Source organism: Triticum aestivum, chromosome 6A, assembly GCF_018294505.1.
Source record: "Triticum aestivum cultivar Chinese Spring chromosome 6A, IWGSC CS RefSeq v2.1, whole genome shotgun sequence".
Taxonomy (NCBI): Eukaryota; Viridiplantae; Streptophyta; class Magnoliopsida; order Poales; family Poaceae; genus Triticum; species Triticum aestivum.
The window spans coordinates 91,654,753-91,666,271 of NC_057809.1; the positions used below are offsets into that span (position 1 = coordinate 91,654,753).

Consider the following 11,519-nt stretch of genomic DNA (forward strand, 5'->3'; position numbering starts at 1 on the left):
TTTCATTGAGCACAATTGGCAAAGGGCTGGACAGTGACTAAATTTTGTATTCATTTGTATTTGTATTCATGACAAGTTTTGTATTGCATTATTTTAAGTTTGCTACGGTGATTTGAATAATTATTTGTAATGCGGATGGTTATTGTTTTATGTTTGATTTGAATAATTCAGTTTGTTTTCGATTGTTGAATTATGTTGGATTTGAGATTTGCGGGTTGATAGTTTGCGGGGATGCAACGGCGCAAAGAGCAGAACCCGCATAGCCGACCCGTAAAAAAGCATATTCCACGAATATACTTTTTTAAGAATTCGTTTGAAGGGTCTGCATCTGTGTCAGTCCGCGCCGGCCCGCAAAATCTGTTTTGCGCGAACTGCAAACGCGTTTTGCGAGGTCTGCTAGAATTGCTCTAACTGCTTGAGTTAATGAAGGCAACACCCTAAGTAGTCGAGCCCCTAGTGTGGGATAGCGTTGACCCATTCCGGCCCACGGTAGCGGGAGTTGGCGCGGCCCATGCGCCTGGGACGCGCGTTGGCACTGGTCACCGAGTCCTCCTGTCGTGGGAGCTGGCTGGTGGCCCCGGTATGTCAGGGAGGCTGACAAGCGCGGAGCCAGGGCCGTACTCATCAGTGAGCGCAAAGGGGAAAAGGGTCGGCCAAGGCGGCAATTTGGCTCCCCTTCCCGCTGAAGCTGTATAGGCGGCGCCAAGCGGGCCTCGTTCGCGGGAAAATTTCGCGAGCAAATCGGAGGTGCGAGGCCGATGGCGAAGAAGGGCGAGAGGGCGGAGCAAGTGGCGGCGGTGCGCGCGGTGCTCGGCGAGGAGACGCCGGAGATGGACATCATCCGCGCGCTCCACATGGCCGGCGACGACCCCACCAAGACCATCAACATCCTCCTCGACCTCCACCACAACCTGCCGCCGTCGCCGTCGCCGTCGCCGTCGCCCCCGCCCCAGCCCCCGCCGGTCCAACCCACCAAACCCTCCAGCAAATCGATCCCGCAGCCCAAAACCCCCGCGCAACCGAAGCCGGCGGCGGCGGCGGCGGCGGCCGGGAAACCTAGGCCCAAGTCCAACCCCGCGCCCACCGGCGGCGGCGAGCACTGGTGGCTGGTGGGGAGCGCCGAGATGGCCGGCCTGTCCACCTGCAAGGGCAGGCGCATCGCCGCCGGGGAACCGGTCACCTTCTCGTTCCCCAACTCCGCGACCGCGGCCGCCTCGGGCAAGGGCCGTCCTGGTCGCTTTGCCCTCGCTTCCTGCACCTCGGAGATCATGCGCTTCTCAACCCCGACCCACGGGGAGGTACATTACTGCATCACTAATGCTTCCCCCAACTCTCTGATGCACCCCAATGTATGGTGGTGTAACGCTTTCTTGTTTCTAGGTCGGCCGCATCCCCAACGAGTGGGCGCGGTGTCTGCTGCCCCTTCTCAAGGAGGGGAAGGTCAAAGTCGAGGCCCTGTGCAAATCCGCTCCTGAGGTTCTTAGCATCATGGACACCGTTCTCTTGTCTGCTAGGTATCTGAATTTTCGTCGATAAGGAACTCTCTACGGCACCCATTTATGCTGTTTCATGTACATTGCGTTTAGTGTGCTTGTGCATTTTGCAGTATATACATCAACAGCTCCATGTTCCGTGACCAAAAGCAGTCACCGCCCAAGGCAACGCGTGCTGCTACGGAGGACTCCACATTCCATCCACTCCCCGCACTTTTCAAAGTCATCGGGATTACCCCTTTTATGAAGGTGAGCGGTCTTCAGTTTGTTGCGTCCCTAAAGTATGTACTGATAAAAGATGAAAAAGTTATTCACAAGATCATGATTACAATAAATGCGTGCATGCTGGTATGATTGTTTGCAAGATGGTGTGATCTCTTGTTCATTCTAGCAGAAAAAGTATTGTAAAATGTCATCATTAGCACCTACCGGCTCTTGCTTTGATAAAAATATCATCAATGGATGATGAACAATAAAGTAGAACTGAGAAGTATGAAAGAGACCATGTAGTACATAATTGGAGAGATAAGGATGCAAATTGGGCAATTGTCTTACTTATGTGTTCTGCCCCAGAATCACATGCTCTAGTTCTGTTTTCATTTGCTTATATGTAAATAAACAACAGGCAGCATTTACTCCAGAAGATCTCTATTCCAGAAAGCGACCAATTGAAAGAAAGGTAAACTATTATTGGCTCATACTTTACACTACTGTTGTCATAATATATTGGGCTCACATCTGCCTGAACAGAGCAGTAACGGAGAGCCAGTCGCAAAGTTGACATCTGAGAAATTGAAATTATCTTCTAGCGGAAATGAAGATGATCATGCTGAAGGAACTGTTTCAGATTCGGATTTGGATGATATAATTGGAATCTCAGACAGTTCTGCATTGGAGGTAATTCAACAATCTTAGTTTTGTCATTTTCAGACATAAGTTGGTCTGTCCTGACTTCAGTAATGCTCCCTTTTATCCCTTATAAAGGAGAGGGATCCACCTGAGGCTCTGCAGTGTGATCTGCGCCCTTATCAGAAGCAGGCCCTTCATTGGATGCTGCAGCTTGAGAAAGGCAGTTGCTCCCAGGATGCAGCTACAACCCTTCACCCTTGTTGGGAGGCATATAAGCTTGATGACAAGTATGTCTGGCTTATATTTGCATCTTCTATTTCATTTTATTACGATTGTTCCAAATTTAATCAGCATTTGTAATCCTACTCATTTATTTCAGGAGGGAATTTGTTCTGTACTTGAATGTATTTTCCGGGGATGCCACCACTGAATTTCCTAGTACATTACAGCTTTCTAGAGGAGGGGTAAGGGTTATATAAAATACTTCACTGATATATCCTTGCCATGCCTGTCGAAAATCCTAATTGTGCTTTTAATTTGTGATAATTTTATTAACTGATTTAGTATATTGCAGATTCTGGCAGATGCAATGGGACTAGGGAAGACTATCATGACGATAAGTCTTCTTCTTTCTGATTCTAGCAAAGGGCGCGTCACAACTCAGCATAGTACTCAGATCTCTGGAGAAGCTAGTGGGCTGGGTGAAACTCCTATTCAGTCCCTTGATTCCGTGAAGAATCTAGCTAGCCCTTTTTCTTTTAGCAAGCTCAGGAAACCTAAGGCCCCACTGATTGGAGGTGGAAATCTAGTTATCTGCCCGATGACACTACTGAGTCAGTGGAAGGTATATTTGTAACAGTGGCACCACATACTATTTTCTATGTTGTACTATCTGTTTCAATTATGCAGATTTTTTTTGTGAAAACTTGAAAGATAAGCAGTGTTAGCATATTATATTTGTTTTGTTAGTTCATTTTTAGATGCAATGCTAGTACTAATGTTTTTAATACTGTAAACTGATATCTGAATTACAGGCAGAGATTGAAGCTCATACAAAACCGGATTCTTTGAATATATATGTTCATTATGGCCAAAGCAGACCAAAGGAAGCAAGCTTTATTGGTCAGAATGATATTGTCCTGACCACCTATGGAGTCGTGGCATCAGAATTTTCAACCGAGGTGACTCTGATAACTTGTAGGATACTTGTGTCTTTCAGCGCATTACTACTGCTCTTCGTTGTGAATTGCAAGATGGAGCCCGTCCATGTGGTAGACTGCTTGCTTGAATAATTGTCCCATTGTGGCTCCTTGCTGGAACTCGGCATCTATTGCTATTTAGTATTTATCACACATGTCCTGTTTTGTCAATAATACATGAACACTGACTAATATTGCCTCTCCTAAGTTCCTGCTGTGGACACTGACTGTAGGGTAAGTGGGTAACTGTACAGTTTTGGTTCTCATCTTGGTTTTGTTTTGTTTCTTTTTTGTCTTTTGCCTTGGTTTTGAGCTGTAAGACTGGCATCACGTGGATGTTTCTCTAGTACAAAATGACGTGCACTTATGTGCTTGTTTGAGGAAACACATGATCGAGTGCATATTGTTTAGTTGTTATGGCTTTGCGTTGTTAATGTTTAATGTGGCTTGGTAGAAGAATTGGTTATGAATAATGTGCAAACCACACGGATTAAATTGACATGCAAATGAGAGATATTTACTGCCGCCAGCTCATCTTTATTGTTGTTTTATCTTTTGTCTCATTGTGCAATCTATTCTTGACTGAACTACGGATACCTGCTTCTAGAGTTCTACAGAAAATGGTGGCCTCTACTCTGTTCACTGGTTTAGAATTGTGCTTGATGAGGCGCACATGATAAAGTCATCTAAAAGTTTAATATCCCAAGCTGCTGCTGCTCTTACTGCTGATCGGCGCTGGTGTCTTACTGGTACACCAATTCAGGTGAGCTTAGCTGCTTAGGTGAAGATCTAATGGTACATTGTTATTACTCATTGAATCGAACATGCTGGCCCTGCTAAAAAAGTATGTTTGGCGAGATAAATTTTTAAGGTCTCCATCCCTAGTTTCCTGCATGGATTTATACGGTTATGCTTTTAGTTTTATGTGATCTACTTTAACTGCAGAACAACTTGGAGGATCTATACAGCCTTTTTAGGTTTCTGAAGGTTGAACCATGGAGAAACTGGGCCCTGTAAGTTTTATTATCAATTTGCTTTCATTTGCCAGTCTTTGTTCTATTTGGTATACCTGTGCAGATCTGGTAAAATTTACTACTCCCTCTGTAAACAAATATAAGACGTTTTAGATCACTACTGATCTAAAATGTCTTATATTTGTTTACAGAGGGAGTACCATTTTAGAAACCATACAAAACTGAAAATCATGTGACCAAATAGAAGTTGATTGGACTGTTGTAGAATGGAAAAGTTGATTGGACTGTTGCAGAATGGAAATAAAGGCTTCTGTCATTTTTACAGTTCAGGTTCCCTGTTAATCACATCACATCAATTTATATGTTGTCTACATGATTAATTTGTTTCATAATGTCTTCATCCAAGTTTAGTTGTGAGAATGATATCTCTGCAAGATGCAACGCCACAGTATTTATATTTGTTACCGCCTCCACTCTCTTTTTTCTGTTGTTTCAATTGTTGATTCTGTCTTTCTAAAAATAAAACAGGACACACTGCCAAATGTGTGTTTTATCCATTTCTTCCTCTCATAACATCTTATTTAAGAATAGTTAAGAATATGTTGATACAGACACAATTAATCTTTTTTTCCAGGAAGCTATGGAAGTACTTGCGATGAAAAAATAATCAGAATGTCATTCCCATGTTGACAGATCGAAATAATTTTGTGCATATTACCGGTCATAGCTTTAGCAGTTTAACTGCATAAATATCAAAATTGACCTCTATTTAGGATGTAGGACTGGAGGTAGAAACATGGCTATGCACTTCACTATCGTTCCGCTCATCTGGGTCTCCTATATTTATATGGAAATAAAATATGTGAAACCATGATGTATCAGAGTTTACTATATTACCTTGCGGTGCAACAAATTCAAAAGGTTATTGCTATCCTCTATGCTAACTTTTGTTTCCCCTATGTTATTTAGGTGGAATAAACTTGTACAAAAACCATTTGAAGAAGGTGACGAAAGAGGCTTAAAGCTAGTGCAGACCATTTTAAAGCCAGTAATGTTGAGGAGAACTAAACATAGCACAGACAAGGAGGGCAGGTACACTCAAATTTTGGTATGGAGCATTCTAAGGCGCATTAACTTACACCCTTATTTTCTTGCAGACCAATCCTTACTCTACCCCCGGCGAATATTGAAGTGAAATATTGTGATCTATCAGAGTCTGAGAAGGACTTCTATGAAGCTCTGTTTCGACGATCTAAGGTAGTGTGCTGTCAGTTTAAGAAGGATCATGCACATGCAGTGAGGCAAATTCACAGCTTATGCTGGTAAAATTTGATCAAGAAACATGTTTGCGCAGGCGGACAAACTGATACAATGCGCTGTTTTTATAGGTGAAATTTGATCAGTTTGTGGAGCAAGGGAAGGTCCTGCACAATTATGCTTCAATTCTGGAGTTGCTTTTGCGCCTTAGGCAATGTTGTGACCATCCATTTCTTGTTATGAGGTTAGTTTTGAAACCATAGCCCTGTTATTAATTTTTCTAGTTTGGCCTGACAAATTAGGACCCATCAGGTCCCACGTGCAGAGCAATAGTTTCATCTAACATTCAGCATATGCATTCTCATTTTATTTATTTACCATTGGTCCTTTTTCATGACCGAGCTTTATTTTTATCAGTCGTGGAGATACACAGGAGTTTGCAGACCTCAATAAGCTTGCAAAGCGTTTCCTGCATGGTGGTAATAGTAATGTTAATGGGGATTCTTCTTCCCTTCCCTCTAAGGCTTACATTGAAGAGGTTGTCCAAGAACTGCAGAAAGGTGAGGGGGAATGCCCTATTTGCCTGGAAGCCTTTGAGGATGCTGTATTAACTCCCTGTGCTCATCGATTATGCCGAGAGTGTATTTTATCTAGTTGGCAGAGTCCAGCAGCAGGTCTTTGTCCTGTTTGTAGGTACTCTATTGTTGACTCTTCATTTGTCTCTCCAACATGTTTTATTTTCCTGTACATACATGCTTCCTATTTGTCATTCTTATCAATTTGATTTTACTGTTACAGAAAGTCGATGACCAAGCAAGATCTTATTACTGCTCCAACTAACAGTCGCTTCCAAGTTGATGTTGAGAAGAACTGGGTTGAATCTTCGAAGATATCTTTTCTTCTACAGGAATTAGAATCTCTTCGCAGTTCAGGCGCCAAGAGTATCGTGTTTAGTCAGTGGACTGCATTTCTAGATCTCCTGGAAATTCCACTTTCCAGGTAAGTTTTTTTTCTCAATTTTTCTTGTACTTGAACTTTCCATATTTTTAACACAAAAAGATACACATACCTTTTGCATGTTAAAAAAAGGAAATATTCAGTCATAACTCATAAGGAATTGGCTTGGTGTTATTGTTTACTACTCCCTCCGTCCGGAAATACTTGTCATCAAAATGAATAAAAGGGAATGTATCTAGATGTTTTTTTTTGAACGGTCACCGGGGGGGAGAGGATCCCCACCTGAATATATTGCTTAAAAAGCTGCCAAAGCCAAGAGTCGCCCCTTAGGCTTTGGCTGATCCAGTTTATAAGGAAAACCGGATCGAAAACCTAAACAAGTTGACCCCGTTTATGAGGGAAACCGGGCCAAAAACCGTACATGTAACAAGGTTACAGAAGGAAAAAATTGACGCCCAGGAGAAGGCGTGACCTAGCTAGCAGGCAGAAAGACCAACACCACGAGAGACACAAGTAGATGTGGGGTGCCGTTGAGGGATCACAATACCAAGACTCTGCAAACAACCTAACGCACCACACCGGCGTGCGTATCGAGCCCCACGGCACAACAAAGGATCATCCATAATCAACGAGTGCCAAACCTTGACTGGGAAATCCGCCACGGGCGGTCGAGACGATTAGCAGGTTGGTGAGGCATCATTGCGTCGTCATTGAGCAAAAGTGAACCGAGACAACACCAAGAGCCCGAGGCTCGCCGCAGCACAACGGCAACCATGGGAGGGTCTTGAGCATGCATAGCAACAGGACGGAGACCACACGAAGGACAACCGAAGAGAAAACACATGAAGAAAAACACAACAGCATGGATGACGCACAAGAAGATGGTCAAAGGCGGATGGATGGTGGCGAAGGGCTCGACGAGGAAGCAACACAACGGCAGCCATTGGAGGGTCTTGAGCAGGCATGACAACAGGACGACGCACCACCGAAGGGCAGGGGTCAGATGGGTTGGAGGCGGGATGTCACGGAGTCATGAGCATGAAGCTCGCCGCACCACAACGGCAGCCATGGGGGACTTGAGCATGCAGAGCAATATGGACGACCCACCAGACATTGGGCAGGGGCAAATGGATCATGGCGAAGGGTGTGATGAAGATGCAATGTCGACGGCAGTACGGGATGGACAGGGCGGGGATGAGCGGATTGACGGATGGATTCTTGCGCGACGCCTTCAGGAAGGTTGAATGACGCCCACGGGCGCCATCATCGCAGGGCTTTCGCCCGAACCCATAGCTGCACTGGGGCTCCACAGCAGCGCCTCCAAGAAGGGAAGCGGCGCTGAGAATGCGTCGCCGTTGCTGCCGCTAGCAAGGAGCTAGCAAAAGGATTTCTCCTGGAGACAGAGCAGACCAAGGTCTTGCGCAGACACCACACCAAATCCATCACGCAACAGAGCCAATGGATGGGAGGGGTGGATGCATTTTTGGATTAGAGAATCTGGAACCTGGCGATGGCGCATCTGGGCATGCAAGAGCATGCCGCACAGGAGCCAGGTGACCAGCCAAGGGCCACCCCGGCGCGGAACAGGTCCAGCGCACAGCCAATGGAGGCCCGGCCGCGCCCGGAAGATGCAGATCCGCGGAGCTCCACGCAGAGCGGCGCCGTCGGTGCTCCCCGTGGAGCGAAGCGGAAGTCGGGGAAGCAGGTGGTGGAGGAGGGCGCAAGGGTTGTGGTCGTGGGCGAAGGGATGGGCAGATCCAGGCGATGACGCGGCCGTGGCGAGCGACTCGATCTGAGCGCGGGGAGTAGGCCCGACGGCGGCACCGAGGCTCGAAGCAGCAAGGGGGAGGTATGTGGGCCGTGCAGGTAGCCGAGTGCCCGTAGACCGAGCGGCCGGCGGCGGGAGGCCACCTGACGGCCACCACGAGCGAAGGCGGAGATGGGGTGGAGGGGCGCAGAAGCACACGCGAACGGACTTCGATTTGGACGGGAGATGCGCCACCTGCTTTGAGGAGCCGCCTTCGCCGCCGCCGGCAGCCGTCGCCGGCGGCGGCGGTGAGGTTGTGGTGGTGGGGATCTGTGGCGGCTAGGGTTGGGGCGCCCCGGTGTCGCCCTACGAGCGACACCATCTAGATGTATTTTAGTTGTAGATACATCCCTTTTTGTTCATTTTGATGACAATTATTTTCGGACGGAGGGAGTACTTTACTTGGAGATCCAACAGCACGGCGTTTGTCTGCTGATGTATATTATTTAAAGATCTTATTTCAATTATCTATCTGGGCTTGACAACCTAGTTTCGCTGTAGTTATGCACATTGCACTTTCCCGCTTTAAAGACTCATCTTAGTATGAACTATAACCATTTTTTGTACAAAATACTCTGCTTCTGTGCTGTTAGTGCACAATGTACAGAGCTATGGAATTTGGCCCTTAGATGTTGTAATTTGGATTACAAATTGTTGGGCTGGTGAGCGGTTTCAACCAAGTACAGGAAAGTGTCAGAGATTTGCCCGAACTAACCAATCATAGGCAGCAGTTGTATGGCATGTTTTTAAATTTTCCTTCCTGGTCTGCATTACAGTACTGCATGCAGTTGTGGAGTACTCAGCTATAGTCCTTTGGAAGAATTCATTGGTTAATGTGTTCAAGATTTGGGCAGTTTATTAATTTCCTTTTATTTGTACGATTTATTCATTAATTATCTTTGAGTTTTTTCATGGCAGGCATGGCATTTCATTTACCAGACTGGATGGGACCTTAAATCTTCAGCAGAGAGAGAAAGTAATCCGTGAGTTTTCTGAGGACAAACGAATTCTGGTATGTTTTTTTTTGTTTCTTTATCTCACTCCTTTTTATTTAAGTTTATCTCCATGAATTGAAATGCCTGTTATATCAACAGAAAATGTTAAGGCATTGTGCATTTGATTTATGCAGGTTTTACTTATGTCTCTGAAGGCTGGTGGTGTTGGAATAAACCTCACAGCTGCCTCTAACGCGTTTGTCATGGTATATTTCATCAAAATTGTGTCTTAGGTTTATAGATGAAAATATTTCACTAGATGGCTTTGTTCAGTAGTTTTCTATGGCATCCTTCAGACCTTCACTAGTTCACTGGGAGGTTAAATCTTTGGATTTCCTTCAGGCTCTAATCGTCTCTATTTTTTGGACACCTATCCTCACTGTTGATATTTGTTAAGTGTTCTCCTTTGGAATGCCTTTTTTTTGTAGAAATTGATGAATCTTGAATGAAAGGCTGCCATTTATGATTAATGAGTATGGGAATATTTTGTGGAGCAATCACACTAATATGGAGTGTTAATTCTGTGTGATCTATTTTCTAGTGGGTCATAGGCTATCAGTGACTTACGAGGTTAATGCGGAATGTGCACTTCAAACAAATAAGGAAGCAAATAATAATACCATTGAAGCTTGCCAATCAATTCCTTTTTCTGTTTTCCACCTTAGCCACTGCTCTGGAAAAATGGTGTCACTTTTTTATTGAGACTCGGTACAGATTCATAGATGTTAGGATACACAGTCACTAATGTCAAGGAGTATTAATTCAGGTCTAGGTCTCTTTATGTAGTTCAGTAGTTATACTAGTCTAGATTTCCTTAACTGCATTCGAAACCTTTATGTATAAGAGAGATGAATGACTTTGTAAGTGCTGATATGACCAAGCTTACCCTCGATCAATGGATGGTCACGACTGAACACTCCTGGTGGTTGGGATAGTGTACTTACATTGAACTACTTTTCACTTAGTTAGCATAGGTAGAAATATGTCAATTATACTTCTCAGCAGTCAGGTTGTGAATCTCCTTAATTATATGGGTTTGCACATAGCCTGGGTGTGACCCTCATTACTGTTATTTTTGTGCTGCAGTGACTTGCTAATCTAGGTATTTTTGCCCTATTTCCTTTTGTGCCATCTGAATATGTCCTTTTTTCCTTTAGGACCCTTGGTGGAATCCTGCTGTTGAAGAACAAGCTGTCATGCGCATCCATCGAATTGGTCAAATGAAGAGTGTTTCTATCAAAAGATTCATTGTCAAGGTACAGGGCTTATTGGGAATACGAAGCCAGTTGGCAGCATAGCATGAAATCGTTGGTCATTCAAACTGTTACTGATTTTTCTGTCATGGCACAGGGTACTGTTGAGGAAAGAATGGAAGCTGTGCAGGCTCGTAAGCAGCGAATGATTTCCGGAGCGTTGACGGACCAGGAATTCCGCACAGCACGTCTAGAAGAACTGAAGATGCTCTTCTCTTGAGAAACACGGTGGTTGCTCATGAGCATTCGATCCTACAAGCCTCCTCCGCGTTTGCATCCGTAGCTAACAAACAACTCTCATACGGAGACAACTCGCCAGCAAGGGGTAAGAAATCCCCATATTGCCGCGCCTGTCGCTTCTTTCTTTGGGGTTTAATTGTTGTTGTAGGCATTTTTTTTGAGGGGTTGTTGTAGGCATACTTTTGTATATATTTGAACATGGACTTCAGAATTTTGAGAGTTGGCAGGAAGAAAATTCTACTCCCTCCGTCCCATAATATTAGGGCGGTTTTTACACTAGTGTAGTGTCAAAAATGGCCTTATATTATGGGACGGAGGAAGTACATCCTTGTTTATATAGGAACTATATAAAAGACCATACATAGCCTTTACGTTTTGCTCTCCTTGATGGTGTGAAAACTTTCTTTTCAATTATCCTGGTGGGCCCCACCTGTTAACCCATGTTTAAAATAATAGTATCATTGTAAAAGTGCTTGCGTAAAGAACTTACACCAT

The 11,519-nt window shown here is 44.7% G+C and overlaps 1 protein-coding gene across 1 annotated transcript; it reads left to right on the forward strand.

The window, feature by feature from the left end:
- Window positions 1-642: 642 nt before the first annotated feature.
- Window positions 643-11,243, forward strand: LOC123132247 (DNA repair protein RAD5A). The gene is made up of 20 exons (XM_044552032.1): window positions 643-1,298; window positions 1,381-1,514; window positions 1,607-1,742; window positions 2,119-2,172; window positions 2,244-2,390; window positions 2,478-2,629; window positions 2,722-2,806; window positions 2,917-3,186; window positions 3,377-3,523; window positions 4,149-4,304; window positions 4,487-4,554; window positions 5,485-5,607; window positions 5,673-5,772; window positions 5,904-6,016; window positions 6,190-6,465; window positions 6,571-6,771; window positions 9,455-9,548; window positions 9,666-9,737; window positions 10,689-10,787; window positions 10,882-11,243. The coding sequence occupies exons 1-20, from the start codon at window positions 759-761 to the stop codon at window positions 11,002-11,004; spliced, it is 3,090 nt and encodes a 1,029-aa protein (XP_044407967.1). The 5' UTR covers window positions 643-758; the 3' UTR covers window positions 11,005-11,243.
- Window positions 11,244-11,519: the final 276 nt, after the last annotated feature.